The 18,083-nt window shown below is 40.8% G+C and overlaps 1 protein-coding gene across 1 annotated transcript in view; it reads left to right on the top strand.

Moving 5' to 3' along the window:
* BTAF1 (B-TFIID TATA-box binding protein associated factor 1) overlaps window positions 1-18,083 on the top strand; it is a 94,770-nt gene that overhangs the window by 1,182 nt on the left and 75,505 nt on the right. Inside the window, exon 2 of the mRNA XM_055119133.1 lies at window positions 11,239-11,362. Coding sequence (XP_054975108.1) covers window positions 11,239-11,362 — 124 coding nt within the window. The remainder of the gene's footprint in view (window positions 1-11,238; window positions 11,363-18,083) is intronic.

Raw genomic sequence — 18,083 nt, 5'->3', positions numbered from 1 at the left:
AGTGATGGTCGTTCCGAATAACCGATCGTCTCGGTTTTGCGGGATTAGGCGAACACATGGCGCTGTATCTGTTCGGCAACTGAAGAGATCACCCATCCCTCCCAGAATATCCCTCAGATAACTGATGAAATAGTGTCTGGAAGAAAAGCCCCTGGGATTTGGGTGAAGGGGGTTGCTAGGTACCTGGAGTGTGGGGCATCTGATTTTTTTTTTAATTCCATAGGTTCATTGAATTATATTCAAATGTGAGCAAAATTTTAGTTTGTGATATGTAAAATGAATGGTCTCCAGAGAGTTACAAGGATAGTTTCTATTTCTTCTTCTTGTTTTTTGTTTGTTTGTTTGTTTGTTTGATTTTGGACCACACCAGCCGATGATCAGGGGTTACTCCTGGCTCCGCACTCAGGAATTATTCCTTGCGGTCCTCAGCGGACTGGGATGCCAGGAATCGAACCCGGGTGTGCCGCGTGCAAGTCAAGCACCCTCCCTACCGACTCTACTGTCACTTTGGCCCCTGAATAGTAAACTTTAATTTCAAGTTGGCCTCCCTGACTGTCCTTCCTTCCTTCCTTCCTTCCTTCCTTCCTTCCTTCCTTCCTTCCTTCCTTCCTTCCTTCCTTCCTTCCTTCCTTCCTTCCTTCCTTCCTCCCTCCCTCCCTCCCTCCCTCCCTCCCTCCCTCCCTCCTTCCCTGGGACTCACACATGCAATGCAGGTTACTGATCCCTAAAAGCCTTTCTTTACTAAATTTATTTTCTCTCCTGTGGCTGTATGCTTGTGGAATGCAGACTTATTTTAATATTTCACACAGAAATGAAATAGTTCAAAATAAAAAGGTTAAATATAAAATGTTTTTCACCATTTATATCAAACATATACAGTTGAAGATATTTTTTTGAATAATTTGGGACTGCATAAATATTTCCAACAGAAGGGAACTAACTTGGTACCATCATTCCCTCAGTTACCAAATAAGTCTGAAAATGATACTTGATTTTTCTCTCCTCTTTCCCCTATTCACCATACTGAATCTTGCCGATTCTACTTTTCTAATCTTTCCTTAGCCAGTTCTTTTTCTTCCCAGTTCACTTACCAGAATCCTTTTTCATACTATCATCATCTCTAATTCAAGACATCTGCAATAGCAGCCTTTCTTTTCTACCTGTTACACATAGCATTTCTTCCTAATTTATATTTTATTTCAGTCATATGATTTGCTAATATGAGGTTTTGTCATTTTTCTGCTTAAAACCCAGTGTTTTTCCCCCCTACTGCCGTAGGATAAAAAGCCATAATATAAAAACATTTTAGATTCTATGAGCTGGTTCCTGCTTCACCTTTTCATATTAATCCATGTTTACTTCTTACCCATTCCCTCTTTCCCTCACCTTTCCTTTTCTCCTTTGTCTTCCTCACTTCACTCCCTCTTTCATCTTCTTCCTCCATCTCTCATCCCTCACTCCTCTCTGTCTCCCCTTCTTACCTTCAAACTTCCAATCTGTGTTCTTACCTACCAGTCTTTACTTTGACCAAAAAGGTCCTTGGAATATTTCTTTCCTGTTCCCCCTTCAGGTCCGGTCAATTTCAACCATAGTTTTGGGTCTAAGCCTATATGTCATTTGGTTCAAGAAGCCTTCTCTTATTTTACTTCATCATAGCTCTTTGTACCAATATGTACTCCTATCAATCATGTTTATTATACTTTCTGATAGAGTTTAATTGTTCTCTCCCCTGCTCTGTTTACAAACATGTCTTTGATTTTTTTTTTTTATCCCAGCAAGAGTTCTTTGTTCCTAGTAGATGCTTAATACTTTTTTGAGCCCTTCTCTGCACTGCCCAGGTACTGCTCCTGGCTTAGTGCTTAGGGATTGCTCCTAGCAGTGCTAGTCATCAGACCAGGTGTTCCTGATACAAAGCATGCACTTAGTCCTTGGAGTAATATCTCTAATCGTTTCAGTTTTTGTTTTTTTTTTTTAACTTTTTGGACCTCACCTGGCTGTGCTCATAGATTGTACTTGCCAGGGACCAAACCTAGGGCTTCCACATGCAAAGGATGCACTCCACCCCTTTGAGCTGTCTTTCCAGTCCTTGATACATTTTCTCTTTAAGTGTTTATTTTAACATCTGTTTTGACTTTACCATAATTTACATATAGTAGAATATTTGCTTAGCATTGCTTAGGAGCTCTTCTCTACGATTTAAGCTCTTCTCGCACTTTAACCCACACACTAACCCTCTGGCTCCTGAATTCTACAGCTTTTCTCAGGAAAAAAACCTTTTCTTGGTAGCTTTGAATATTGACCAGGGTTATACTTTTTTGGGAGGAGGAGTTGGATCACACCCTGCAGTGCTTAGGACAAAGCTGTACCTGTATTTGTACTCAGGAAGTGACCCCTGGCCAGGTTCCGGAGACTATATCTGCAGTGCCAGGGATCAACCACATGCTAGGCAAGTGCTTTTTCATGCTTGTTCTGTCCCCTAGAATTATAATTTTATGTATTTATTTTGCTGGCTTTTGGGCCACACCTGGCGGTGCTTAGAGCCTATTCAACTGGCTCTGAGCTCAGGAATCCTGGTGGGCTTTGGAAACCATATGGAGTGCTGACATGAATCCAGATTGGTCATGTGCAAGGCAGACTCCTTACTCACTGTACTATTGCCCCCAGAATTATAGTTTTAAAAGCATATCCTTCCCACAGCCAGGGAAAATGCTAACAATGTTTTAATAATTTAGTGGGCAACAGTTTTCTTGTGTGTGCTAGGCCCTTCCTTCTGTACCAACTTTAGTCCAGAAAGTGGCTCAGTACTAGAGCTGATTGTGAGGTCCAGGCTCAATCCTTGGCACTTAAAAAGAAAAGAAAGTTTATCACAACTATTTTTTTTTCCTTTTTGGGTCACACCCGGCGATGCACAGGGGTTAGTCCTGGTTTTGCACTCAGGAATTACTCCTGCTGGTGCTCAGGGGACCATATGGAATGCTGGGAATCGAACCCGGGTTGCCCGAGTGCAAGGCAAATACCCTACTGGCTGTACTATCACTCCAGCCCCTATCACAACTATTTTTAGAATTTAATGTAGTATAGTTGTTGAAGTGTCTTTGGAAAGGCTGAGGCAGGGGACACACTCAGCAGTGATATTTTTTTTTGTTTTAATGTAGTGCAAATTGAATATATGACCTTGCATTTTGTGATTTAGTTTTTTAGATGCCATTTATAGGTTTATAAAAGTCTAATTCTACTTATTGTACTTCGAATTTAATACTGACAGTTTATGAGATGAAGTCAGCCTTTTTGTTGTTACTTGGCTACATCCTGCAGTGCTCAGGGCTTACCATTGTCTCTGTGCTAAGGAGTCACTCCTGGTGGGCTCAAGGGACCATATGGGGTGCTGAGGATCATTTCAGATTGGCTATGTGCAAGACAAGCACCCTACCCGCTCTGCAGATATCCCTTGGGTCCCAGCAGTCAATCCTTGATCTGTGCCCCCCCCCCAAATAAAACCCACACTCTAAAAAGAAACAAATTGCTACATATGAGCAGAACTGTACTATTTTGTTAATTCTGTCTCTATTATCTCTGCTCTATTGATACTTCAGAGAAACTTTGTCTCAAGACATCCTTTCTGCCAAATAAGGAAGTTTTTTGATAGAGGGGGGGAATATTCCAGGATATCCTTCCCACAACCATGGAAAATGCTAACAATATTTTAATAATTTAGAGGACAACACGGGTTTTTTGTGTGTGCTAGGCCCTTCCTTCTGTGCCTACCAACTTTAGTCCATAAAATTGACAAGAAGGGGCTGCTGAAAATAATAAAATACCAAATATTTCATACTGAAAAAAATGTAGGGTTAAAAGAGGCAATGAAAGTAGAGGAAGAGGCATTATAGAGTTTTCCATTTCAGTCACCCTGACAGATTTATTTCTCTTTGGTTTAATTAATACTCGAAATGCTTAAACAATGTTCCTCTGTGTGTTTGTGTGTGGGGCTGGCCCCAGGCCGGGGGGGGGGCATGACAAAAATCACCAATTTAACCACCTTTGATTTACAAGTTTGGCTTTTGGCCTACACCCACCATGCTTCTGTGGTGATGCCTGGGGGACCATTATGGTACCAGTGGTTAAACCTGGGCCTCACTCAGGCAAAGCACAGGATTAACTTATTTAGCTACCTCTAAGCTACCAAATTTAAACACTTTAAACTGTACAATTTCAGAAGTTTCTGCTAAGAATCTAAATTTTATTTAGATAAGAGCTTTGCAGGAAGCCTCCTATTATAGTTATTGAATCTGCTGTTAGATAAATGTTAGAAAATAGGGCTGGAGAAATAGTATAGCATGAAGGTATAGTATGATTCCTGGCATTCCATATGGTAACCCAAATCCCAGAAGTAATCCCTGACCACAGAGCCAGGAGTAAGGCCTGAGCATAGCCAGGTGTGTCCTACCTCTCAAAAAAGAAAAAAAGGAAAAAATTACTGTGAAGGAAATAATGTGGTTGTGCTTGTTAGCATCCATTTAACAAAAACTGACTGACAGAATGCTTCCTTGATCTAAGTGTTAAAGGTATAGCAGAGAACAGAAATAGTATATATATATATATATATTTTTTTTTTTTGTCACACCCGGTGATTCTCAGGGATTACTCTTGACTCTACACTCAGGAATTACTCCTGGCAGTGCTTGGGATGCCTGGAATCGAACCTGGGTTGGCCATGTGCATGGCAAACGCCCTATGTGCTGTAATATTGCTCCAGCTCAGGCACTATAATTTTTTCCCAAACTTTACTTACTAGGTTAGTGGCAGAACAACTAACTGGTATTTGAACTGTGATGTTGTGGTTCTGGAACTAGTACCATTATGTAATTTTTCTTTATAAACTTATAAACTCCTTAGGGATTTTGTGTATTTCTTTTAGAGCTGGACAGATACTTACATGTCTTGAGTCTCAGTTTTCTCCAAAGCTTCAGATCTCTATTCCAGCTATCCTTTTTTGGCCTCTTTTAGCTATCCTGTTTTTGCCATGTGAGTAAATTTGTCATCAGATATTCCCATCATGTTTTTTCTACTAGATGTCATAACATTTTTATTTTCTTGTCATTTCATTTAACTATATGTAATTTTTATTTTTGCAGTATTTCTCCCGACTTTCTTTACCTTTTTTTTTTTTTTTGGATGCTGGACTTTGAACCTAGGGTCTCACATATGTGAAGTGTATACTTCACCACTGGGTTACTTTATCTGGCTTCCTCCCAACTTCTTTCTAGTCTTTTTGCTGTGATTGTAGATCAGATTTGCACCTTTAAGCTAAAATTCTTTTTTTTTTTTTTTGGTTTTTGGGTCACACCCGGCGATGCACAGGGGTTGCTCCTGGCTCTTCACTCAGGAATTACCCCTGGCGGTGCTCAGGGGACCATATGGGATGCTGGGATTAGAACCCGGGCCGCCCGCGTGCAAGGCAAATGCCCTACCCTCTGTGCTATCGCTCCAGCCCCTAAGCTAAAATTTAGATGTTCCTTTCATTTTACTTTGTATACTGCTGCCTGATTAATATTCCTAAGTATAACTCCAGTCTTAGAACTTTTTGTTTTATTGTTTTGTTTTTGGGCCACACCTGGCTCTGCCCTCAGGGAGCACTCCTGGTTAGGTACAGGGGAAACCATATGTGATGCGATGCCAGGGATCAAATCCGGGTTGGCCTCATGCAAGGCAAGTGTCTTACTCATTATATCATCTCCCCAGCCCTCTGTCAATTTCTTGATCCCAGGATTTCAGTTGAATTATTGATTCAGAAATATCTGAAGGGGCTGAAGAGATTCCTGGCTTCATCAGGGGTAATTACTGAACAAAGAACCAGAAGTAGCCCCTGAGCACTGCCACTACAAGATGTTAGCCCCACACCCCCCACCACCAGTCAAACAAAAATCTCTAGAGTATCCAGGGATTTGAGTAGATAGGGAAAGGATTTTGAGAAAGCACGATTTAGGGTGTGTATACAAAGGAGGTTAATCCTTGGATTAACAGAAAAGAGTTGGCAGTAAATTTAAGAGAATAATACCAAAGGCTCCTGGTATTTTAGGGGGTAGAGTATGGGGTAGTTCAGCCAGCAGAGATAGATTAGAGAGAAGAGGTGAGTTTGTATTGTAGGTCATTATTGAGTACTGAAGGTCACTATTCGGTTTGTACTGTGAACCTGTGAGTTAATAGTCTAATGATCTTCTCTAAATAAGATTTTAGACTGGGCTCATTGTTTGGGGTTTTCCAAGGCTAAATCTCTGTTTTCTTGGCATTAATCTACACATATAGGTTTAATCTAAACATATAGTGTAGATTTAATCTACACATATAGTGAAAATACCTATCACTTTCTGTGGATTTTTCCTCCCTTCACCTTAGGAGTGTGCTTGAATTGTGCAAAGGATAGGTTTGAGGTTTCAGAAAGTTCTATCTCAGGGCCGGAGCGATAGCACAGCGGGTAGGGCGTTTGCCTTGTACACGGCCGACCCGGGTTCGGTCCCCGGCATCCCATATGGTCCCCCAAGCACCACCAGGAGTAGTTCCTGAGTGCAAAGCCAGGAGTAACCCCTGAGCATCGCTGGGTGTGACCCAAAAAGCAAAACAAACAAACAAACAAAAAAAAACAAACAGAAAGTTCTATCTCTCAACCAATGTCTAATGGAGATTTGTTGAATACCAATCCAACTCTTTTTGGTTTTTTGGGGGGCTACACCTGGGTAGTGCTCCAGGTGTACTTAACTTTTGGTAGGGCTCATGGCATTATATGCTGTGCCAGGCATCAAACCTGGGTTGGCTGTGTGCAAGACAATCACCTTCCTTCTTGTACTTTCTCTCTGGCCCCTCCAGTCTAACTTTTTTTAATTCCTCATTTGATATAACACCATGGTTTGGCTTGTGCCCATAGTTTGATTTTTGTTCCCAGAGATCCCTAATGAGAGAGTCCAGAGCTCCACAGTGGACACTACTGGTAATGCCCATTTATGCAAAAGGCTGTTTTCCTTTTTCATCAGTCTCATGTTCTTATTTTCATTCATATCCCAGTGTGACTTTCAAATGAAAAACTTGCACTTGAGTCTGTGTCTCAGGGTCCAATTCTTTTTCATTTTTTTTAAAAAAGTTTTTGGGTCACACCAGTGATGCTCAGAGCTCTGTGCTTAGGAATTATTCTTGGTGGTGCTCAAGGTTACCATATGGGATGCTAGGGGATCATACCTTGATCGTCTGCTGGCCAAACAAGTGCCTTGTCCACTGTACTATCTCTCCAATCCTGTCAGAGTCCAGTTCTTTGGACTCCATACCAAACCATAAAGTAGCTTCCTATTCTGTTTATCAGTTCCATTCATTAAAAAAGAATTGATCCTTCTTTACATGCAAAGTACCTCTTACAAAGGCATAACAGTGAATATAAAAGATTGTTTGATTTGGGGTTCAAATGGAAACATTGCTTTATTTGTATTTAAAGGTGTTATTGTAAATAAATTTCCACTGTACTCCCTCTCTCCTTACTGCTCTGGATGACTTCTAAGTTTCTTCTATAGCTATATCTTTTTTTTTTTTTTGCCACACTTATCAGTGCTTCGGAGATCCTGTGCAGTGCCTTCAGTCAGGATTGAGGCTGCAGCTACATGCTAGGCAAGCACCTTAACTTCTGTTCGAGCTCTCAGACTCTCCCTCTGTTTTCTTTTTCCTCTTTTAGTTTTTTGGGCCATAGCTGGCCGTGCTCATGGCTTTCTCCTGACTCTTGGCTCAGGGATCACTCCTGGGAGTTGCTCAGGAGACCACATGTAATGCTGGGGATCAAACCCACGTCTCCTGCATGCAAGGCAAGTGCCTAATACTCTGTTGTATTTCTCCTGCCTCTGCCATTTTTTTTTAAATACCCTGAATTAAAGCAGTGTTATTCATGTCACAAAATGACATTTTATCCTCATTTTTTGGCTGTTTTTTTCTTTTTTTGTTTTGGTCAGAGGAGGCATGTCCAGCAGTGCCCAGGGCTTACTCCTGGCTTGATGCTTCTTTGCTCAGGGATCACTCCTGACAGGGCTCCTGGGACATACAAGGTGCCAGGGATTGAACCTAAATTGGCTACATTCAAGGCAAGCATCCTACAATTGTTTCTGCCCCCCCCCAACTGTTTGTACAAGTGGTAGTATATATGTGTTTGTGGTGTTCACACACCTTTTGGTTGCAGTGCTCACTGGGATTTGACTACACTTTTGTGAAACTAGAGATCTCAAACAGAAGAGCCTCTGGAATGAAGATTGTATAGGGGATTGAGTTTGCTGCCACACTGGCCACAGTGTGCCCGAAGGCAGTGTGCCCTACCAATCCTGGGCTCCCTTTTCTTACTACTGCTCTTGCTCTTTCAACCTTTTCTTCTCTACCCTGGCTCATTCACCAGAATTGAAGTCTTCATGTACAACCAAGCTCTTATTTAATAAGCTATTTTTTTTTTCTTTTTGGGTCACACCCAGCAATGCTCAGGGGTTACTCCTAGCTTTGCACTCAGGAATTACTCCTGGCGGTGCTTGGGGGACCATATGGGATGCCAGGGATCGAACCCGTGTCGGCCGCGTGCAAGGCAAACGCCCTACACGCTGTGCTATCACTCCGGCCTCAAGCTTTTTTTTTTTTTTGGTAAAACCTCCTTTACACAGCATGGATATAGTATTTGCTCATCTCATTTCCACTCTTGGAACCACTTTATACTTCTTTATTTTTTTAAAATTTATTTATTTGCTTTTTTGGGTCACACCCAGTGATGCTCAGGGGTTACTCCTGACTCTTCACTCAGGAATTACTCCTAGCAGTGCTTGGGGGACCATATGGGATCCCAGGGATTTAACTTTATACTTCTTTAATGTCATATCTTTTTATTAAAATTTTTTTTTATTAATCACTGAGATAGACCATTACAAAACTATTCATGATTTGGTTTTAGTCATACAGTGATGCAATACCCAATCCATCCACCAGTGCACCTTTCCTACCACCAATGTCCCCACCATCCCGCAACTCTTTCCACCTTGCCCTCCTTTCAGCCTGTCTCTATGACAGGCAGTTCTCTCTCTCTCTCTCTCTCTCTCTCTCTCTCTCTCTCTCTCTCTCTCTCTCTCTCTCTCTCTCTCTCTCCACACACACACACCTCTTTGTCTCTCCCTCAGATCTCTCTCTCTTTCCCTCTCTCTTGTGCATTATGGTTTGCAATACTGGTACTGCAATACTGGCAGCAAGAGGTTATCATGTTTGTTGTTGAGATAGTTCAGTATTTTTATTCGGAAGATACTCCCGGAATAGCTTTTTTAACTGGGTGGCAGCTTTGGGGTATGGATGTGACTGTCGGGTCTTCCAAAAATACAAGGAGGTAGCCCATGCCAACTGTGAGAGAAACCTGGAGATTTCAGTCCAAAACCCTCATACCCGAATTTTCAGCGGATTAATATATCTGTGAAGTCTGTCCATAGATGGTAGAGTTTGGCCTGGGGCTTGGTGGCAATTTTGGGTTAGGGAGCAAGCAACTGCCTGGATCTCTGTTTGGGTTGGCTAATCTGACCTTTCCCAATGTGCCCTGAATTATTCAGTCCTGTGCGGGTCTGAGATTTACTGCTGTTTTTGATCTCTTTTGAAATTTATGGGTTTCTGGAGCAAGTCTGGTGGAAGACCTTATGTGATAACGCTGGAGTTGGTTTGTGGGGATGACTGTCAGAACCTCTGGGAGTATAGGGAAGTGGGACAAGGTAGTCCGTCCCAACTCGGAGAAAGCCTGGAGATTTCAGTCACAAAATCCACATACCTGAGTCTTCAGCAGGTTAATTTCTCAGGCCTATCTCAAGATGATGTAGTCCGACTGGGGACATGGCAGCAATTTTGGATTGTGGGAGCATGTATGGGCTGGCACGGTTCTAACCTGTCCCCCTTGGGTGTACTCTGGCTTATTCAGCCATGTGTGGGTCTGAGACGATGTCACTGTCACTGTCATCCCGTTGCTTGTTGATTTGCTCCAGCGGGCACCAGTAATGTCTCCATTGTGAGACTTGTTACTGGTTTTGGCATATCGAATACGCCCTGGGTAGCTTGCCAGGCTCTGCCGTGTGGGCTAGATACTCTCAGTAGCTTGCTGGGCTTTCCGAGAGGGGTGGAGGAATCGAACCTGTGTCGGCTGCATGCAAGGCAACCACCCTACCCGCTATGCTATCGCTCCAGCCCTGCATCTATTTGATCCCTTTCAAGATTTATTTGAGTCTATGGAGCAAGGCCGACAAATGAAATTGAATGGCAGAGCCAGAGGTGGTTTGTGAGTTTGGCTCCCACGTACCTAAATTTTGGCTGTTTGATTTCTCGGAAAACTTGGTTCTGAGTTGTTAGGAGTCAGGCCAGAGGCATAGTAGCTACTTGGGGGTGTCTGTAGGGCACCATCATACTGATGCTCTTGCCCATAAAGTCCAGGTCGATCTGCTGGTGATGTGGTGCCCTCTGGGTCCCAGCAGTGACAGCAGCTGTGTCCCTGGCCGAATTCAGGACGAGAACCAGGCAGATACCATGTGTAGCTGGGCACTCTGGGTGGGCCACAGCCACTGGTCCAGCAAAAACAGAAAGTGACCAGGAGGCACACACCCAGGTCCAATATCCAGCTAGTTGGTGCTCAGGCAGATTTTCCTCAATAATATGCTCTGGGTTGCAGTCTTTTGAGATGTACTTGGGACACTGCAAGTGCTCTGAGCCTCAGGAGCACAGGCAGAGGTCTTTTGTCTTGGCATGACTTCTGGGTCCAGCACAGGTGGTCGGCCAGCAGCAAGTTTCTGGGACTCCCCAGCTGTCCAGTTGTGCATGAAACCTGTGGCACCCCAGCAGTTATATGCGCCAGGCTGGCTGTGAAAAATGCCTTTTTAAAGAACTTAGATTCATTCCTGTGAAATTAGGCAGTTTCTGTGCGTAGCACCCTGCAGTTCAGAGTTCCAAGAGCTGCCACCATTCCACTGTTCCTGGCACCTGCGTCTGCCTCACCACCATCTTATAGACCTGTGATATCTTATTGTACCCTTTAATTATTTGTGCTTGCCCTACTTAACCTATCCCCTCATGGCAAGTTCCTGAGTGTAGAGATTACATATTTCCTGCAATCCTCCTATAGATGTTTGTTCATAGATACTCAACCTATTTACTCAAACTTACACATATAAGGAAATGTGTTCTAGAATAATCATTATCTCTTTGTTATTTTAGGCTTGACCGTCTTTTTATCTTACTGGATACTGGCACTACTCCAGTTACAAGAAAAGCTGCTGCACAGCAACTTGGAGAAGTGGTGAAGCTTCATCCACATGAATTAAATAATCTGTTATCTAAAGTAAGCACTTTTTTCCCTCTTTTAGTGTACTAGAGTTTCAGAACTTTGTATAGGACATGAGTAAAAATGGGATTTATTTAAGTGATAATTTATGGTATTCAAATTCCAATGACTATCAGTATTTCTCCAAACATTTAATGTTATTATTTATCTTTTTTCTTGTTGTCTCAGATAAACATATTTTGAATTTTTTTTTCAACAACTGTAGTTGAGGAATTTGACAGTAATGAATCTTTTGCTTACACATAAATTTGAGCCTGACCCATATAGTAATAAACTTATGTTGTTAATCTAGTTGTTAGTGGTCTAGCTTGGGGCTTAAAAGCTAGTATAAAGGTTAGCAATTTTCCTTTTCTTTTTCTCTCTCTCTCTCTTTTTGTATTTTCTTGGGGGGAGGGCTCACACCCAGCAATGCTCAAGGGTTCCTCCTGACTCTGCACTCAGGAATGACTCCTGGTGATGCTGGGGGACCATATGGGATGCCGGGATTGAACCTGGGTCAGCTGCGTGCAAGGCAAATGCCCTACCCGCAGTACTATGGCGCTAGCCCCAAGGTTAGCAGTTTTCATGTGGAGAGTAGTTAATGACTAATGATGGAAATACATGAAAAACTAGTTGTGATACTATTTTGTTTTCTCTCTTTTGTAAGTGGGGTTAGGGATTGACCCCTGGATCTTATCCAGGTAAAACATATATTCTACAACTGGAGCGATAGTGTATTGGGTAGGGTGCTTGAGTTTTATTAGTTTATTAGGTAAGGAGCTTGCATTGCATGTTGCCAACCTGGGTTCAATCCCAAGCATCCCATATGGTCCCCCAAAAACCATTAGGAATTAGAAGTAAGTTTTGAGCACTGCCAGCTGTGGAGAAAAAATAAAAGATTGTACGTTTACCTCTGAGTGTAGTCAAGCGTAAACTTTGAGCACCACCAGGTGTATAGGGAATAAAAGAACTAAATTATTTCTGAGTTATATCCCTGGTCCCTTATATTTATTGCATTCTATATTATAGTTTTTTAGTGAAGGCTTTCTACTTTGGTGGATTAGTGTTCATAATCCTATCTTATGTTCTTTTCCTAAGTAAATACTATATTTTTACTTAACTATAATAGTTTGTTAGAAATGTGCATATGTGATGGTTAGATGCAAATTAAGTGATTTAATTTTTTAACATGTAAAAACAAGTATTTTGTGTATGGGTGGTAGGTAGGTAATGAATAGAATATGGGAGAGTATAATAGTTGAGGCATTAGAAGCCCTAAGGTATCTCTCTTCCCACTGTTCTTACCCCTTCTTTTATCTTCACTTGCCCCTTCTGTATTTATATGAGTAGGAGTTCTTGATCCCTGTTTAGCAATTTCTTTTTCTTGGAGGCTGGAGCGATAGTTCAGCAGACAGGGTATTTGCCTTGCATGTGGTCAACCCAGGTTCAATTCCCAGCATCCCATATAGTACCCTACACACTGCCATGAGTGGTTCCTGAGTGTAGAGCCAGGAAGAACCCGAGTATTGTCAGGTATGACCCAAAAAGGAAAAAAAACTTTTTTTTTTTTTTTCAGCGATGCTCAGGGGTTCTTCCTGGTTCTGCACTCAGGAGTTACTACTGGTGGTGTACAGGGCATGTACTGTTTCTCTAGCACCCCTACGCTCTTTATTGGCATATATAAATTTGCATTTAAAAGCAAAGTGTAACTCTATTTACTACATAATCCTCACTTAGTATTGTCAGAACTGCCAAGATGTAAATGAAGAGACAAATGGTTTAACACATATAGGCTCCAAGTTCTATTTTTTTATTTAAATTTGATTTTTATAAAAGTTGTTCACAATAAGTTGTTACATTTAATATTCCAGTGTGAATCCCACCACCATTGCACCTACCTACCACCACATTTCAAATGTTTCCGCTCTACCTCCAAACTTTGTCCCCAAAGCTGGACTAAATAATTTATTTTATATTGCTTGTTATGAATAATCCACTAAAAATGATCCAAAAATTTTTTCTTAGTGGAAAATGTGTGAAGATTGTTGTATTTCACCCTCGAGCCATTAAACCCTAAGAGATTTAGACTCCGTGTTCTTAAATGGAGAAGTGTACATATTAAGCAATATTATATCTTCGAATAAGGTGGGGGAAGAAATATATTGAAACTAGAAACAAAGCACAAGTCTAAACTGTGTGAAACTGAGAAAAGGTTTCCTGTTTTCTGAATTCTAGACTTTAAACCTCAGCATACTAGCTGTTATCAAATAATTCCAAAAAGACAAAGCTTATTTCTAGTACCTCTTAACCACTTTCTTCTTATGTGTTTTCTTGTTGCCTTTTTATTTTCAAATAGATTTATTGAAAAAATTTACTATCATAGTTTACCTTTGTAAAGTATATAACGATTTTTATCATATTCACAGATATATGTAACCATCACTACTGTTTGATGGTAAACAGAAGCTTACATTTTTATATTCCTCCAAAGACATTTTATGTTCATTATTAATTACTGTAATTCTCCTTCCATATACTCATCCTAGTCAGCCACTAATGCACTCATCTACTTTTTCTGTTTAATCTACTCAGATTATCTATTTAAACTTTTGTTTTTGGCCCCTACTTTAAAGACTTCTCCCTCTAACCCCATTGAGCCATAACCAGTGGTCTCAGGGTATCATTCCTTCCAGTGCTTGGGGAACCTATCATATGCAGTGCCAGGGATCAAACTTGTTTGGCTTCAAGCAAGGCAAACACCTTAACCTCTGTAATAACACTATTTAAACATTTTATCTAAATGTGTGGTCTTCTGTGACTTAAATTTCTTTTCTTTTTTTTCTTTTTTTGCTTTTTGGGTCACACCTGGTGATGCACAGGGGTTACTCCTGGCTCTGCACTCAGGAATTACCCCTGGCGGTGCTCAGGGGACCATATGGGATGCTGGGATTCGAACCCAGGTCGGCCGCATGCAAGGCAAATGCCCTGCCCGCTGTGCTATCGCTCTAGCCCCCTTGTGATTTAAATTTCTTTCATTTTTATGATTCTTTAATATTGTAGCATAACTTGTTTTTAATTTTCAGAATTATATTTTATGCATATGGATGATTCCACATAGATATATACCACATATATGTATGGATATATTACCCATCAGCAGTTGATGGGCATTTGAGTTTTATTATTATTACTATTATTATTTTGGCTTTTTGGGTACCCATTGATGCTCATGGGTTACTCCTGGCTTTGCACTTAGGAATTATCTCTAGTGGTGCTCAGGGGTCATATGGGATGGCAGGGATTTAATCTGGGTCTGCCGTGTGCAAGGCAGACACCCTACCCACTGTATCCCAGTGATGGGCATTTGTATTGTTTTGAGCTATTACATACCATGCTACTATGAAATTTTGTAGTTTTGTGTGTATGTATGTTTTTAATTTATCATGGCAAATGTGTTTAAGAGGAACTGCCAGACTATTCCATACTAACTTCATTTTACGTTTCACCAGCAGTTTATGCGGAGAGTGTTCCAATTACCTCTTGTCAACATTTTTTAGCTGACTTTAGTTATATCCATACTAAGTGTGAAGTGATAATGTAGTTTTCATTGCTGGTCTCCTGATAATTAATGATACTGAATTTCATGTTCTTTTTGGCCATTTGTAGATCTTCTCTGAAGAACTTTATTCAGATCTTTTGCTAATTTTTGAATGGGCTATTAGTTAATTCTCCAGTTGCAAGAATTCTTGTTATTCTTGATACAAGTCTTTTATCATTGATTTGAAATATTTCATTTCTATGAGTGTTTTTAATTTCTTGCTTTTTCCTCTCTTCCTAAAGTGCATTTATAAGGGAGGTAGTAGACCATCAATAAGGATAAACAAAATCTGAATGGTTTAGTAACTTTCTATTTCTTTTTGGGTTTTGTTGTTTTGTTTATTATGGGGGGTGGGGGTGTAGCTCCTCTTAGCATGCTAGAGGCTACCAGGCTGCAGTGCTTGGGAGGCTGTGTAGTGTTGGGAGTTGAAACAGGGGCCCTTTGCATGCCAAGCATGAGTCCTTTGAGCTACTCTATCTTTTCACTTTACCTTTTTCAAGATAAGTTACTTTATTTTAATTTTTTTGCCCATACGTGGTGGTACTTGGGGGCTGTTCCTGACTTTGTGCTTGGGAGTTGCTCTGGTAATGCTTGGAGGACCATCTAGTACTGGGCCTCCCATGTACAAAGATGTGCTCAGCCTTTTGAACTGTCTTGCCAACCCCTTTCTGTTATTTTTTTCTGGTATCTTGGTCATACCCAGCAGTGCTCAAGGCTTTTTCTCACCTCTCTTCTAAGGGGTCACTTTAATCCATGTTCAGGAAATCATATGGTACGGGGACCAAACCAGGGCCCCTTGCATTCAAAGCAGGTGGTTCATCTGTTGACCTTTCTCTCCAGCCCCCTTTTCACTTTCTTAATGATATACTTTGAAGCACAAGATTTTGATTAAGTAAAGTGTGTGTGTGTGTATGTGTGTTTAATCATACCTGGCTTTGTGCTCAGGGAATTACTCCAGGCAGGGCTCGGGGACCATATATGTTTTAGGAATCAAGTCCTGGTTGCTTGCTTGCAAGGGTATTTTACCTATTGTAATACCTCTAGCCCCTGATGAAGTAAATTTTTTCTTGTTTTTTAATATTATTTGTGCTTTGAGGATTATATCTGAGAAATCATTGCCCACCCCAAGGTTACAAAGATTTAGTCTCCGTTGTCTTCTTTTAAATAGTATATTTCATGAATTAGGTTTATGTTCCATTATATGTTTTTGTGCATGGTATTTATTAGGGGTTTCACTTTAGTGTTACCAGCACCATTTGTTTATCAAGAAAAACACTTTTTCATATTGAGTTTTCTTGACCCTTTTGACAAAAATCAATTATTCATAGGTTTATAGTATATTTCTTTTCTTTCTCTTGTTTTTTTTTTTAAACATATTAGCTTCCATATTTTTTTTTCTCTGTTTCCCTTTCTTTTTTTTTTTTTTAATTTTTATTAAATCACCATGTGGAAAGTTACAAAGTTCTCAGGTTTATATGTCAGTTATACAATATTCAAACACCCATCCCTTCACCAGTGCCCAAATTCCACCACCAGAAACCCCAGTTTACCCCCCGCCCCCACCCCCTACCCCCTACTGTATAACTAATGAATTTCACTTCATTTTTTCTTTACCTTGATTACATTCCATAATTCAACACAAAACTCACTATAGTTGACATAACTCTCTCTCTCTCTTTTTTTTTCTCTTTTTCCTTTTCCATTTTTTTTTTTTTAATTTTTCCCCCTCATCCCCCTTCCTCATAGTATGGTGTACTCCACGACACGTTGGCCAGCGTGGGGCTTTTGCTTAGCTCATAGTCCAGAGGTGGCTGTTACATTAAGAACCTTCAATATTTCAACAAAAACTTACTGTTATTATTTGGAGTTTCCCCCCCAAGTCTGACCTGTTCAAATGGAACCCTTTCACATTGATGACAATTATAAATGTTAAGTCGCGCGGATTTCTGTATAAAGTCCTGGGAAAATTCTGCCAGAAACCAATTCCTAAAGCTGTCTCTGGTTCCCGCTTGTTCCACATCCACCGGCTCTGCAGGGGCATGGGCGCCCGGGCCGAAAACCCGGCCGGCCGGAGCCGAGCACGGGCCCGACTAGCTCTTGTTTTTGTTTTTAAGCTACACCTGACAGTGCTCAGGACTTACTCCTGGCTTTGCACTCAGGAATTATTCCTGGTTTGCCTTGGGTAGCCCTATGGGTTGCTGGAAATCAAACTTGGGTTGGCCATGTGCAAAGCAAGTGTCCTATGTGCTGTACTATATAGTTCTGAACCCCATAGTGTTATTTCTTTATAATAAACTCATATTTAACTGATCTGTATATATGTCCTTGGCCAGTAGAACACTATTGATTACTGTTGCTTTGCGGTAATAAGTTTTGAATCCAAGAATATGAGATTGTCAGTTAGTTCTTTTTCAGGATTGTTTTGGTGATTCTGACTTTCTTGTGTTTCTGTGAAAATTTTAGGATTACTTGGTCTTTTTTTGCAAAAAGACAGGCTTTTGATAGATCAATTTAGAGAAAATTACTACCATAGTAGTGGTTTTTCAGTAGTTAAATATGAGGTATCTTTATTTAGATCATCATTAGTTTTAGAAGTATTTTGTAGGCCACACCTGGTGGTACTCAGGGCCTACTCCTAACTCTCCTCAGGGATCACTCCTGGAGGGCTCAGAGGGCAATATGGGGTGCCAGGGATCGAAGCCGAGTTAAACACAGGCATGGCAAGCACCGTACCCACTATAGTATCTCCTCAGCCCCTCCAAAGTATTTTTAATGTTTTATAGTTTTCAGTCTCTTTGTTAAATTTATTCCTTTTGTGTGTGGGGGGGGGAGGGGGAGGCAGATGGGCAGGGGCATATCTGGCAGTTAGGGCTTGCTTACTCCTGGCTCTTCACTCAGGAATCATCCCTAGTGGTCTTGGGGACCATCTAGGATGCTTGGAATTGAACCCAGGTTGCCCTGCTTCCCAATTTTTATAACTTAAATCTTTTCATAAAGTAATGGGGCTTAATAATGTATATCTATGTTAAAAATAACCTTATATTTTAATGTATGTAAATGTTTTTTATTTTTTTAAGTATTGCCTATTTTTAAGATATAGTAATTTTCCTGTGAATGATACACACTTTAAATGTTGTAATT

The sequence above is a fragment of the Sorex araneus genome, chromosome 11, assembly GCF_027595985.1.
Source record: "Sorex araneus isolate mSorAra2 chromosome 11, mSorAra2.pri, whole genome shotgun sequence".
NCBI lineage: Eukaryota > Metazoa > Chordata > Mammalia > Eulipotyphla > Soricidae > Sorex > Sorex araneus.
This window is presented reverse-complemented; position numbering and strand designations above follow the sequence as displayed.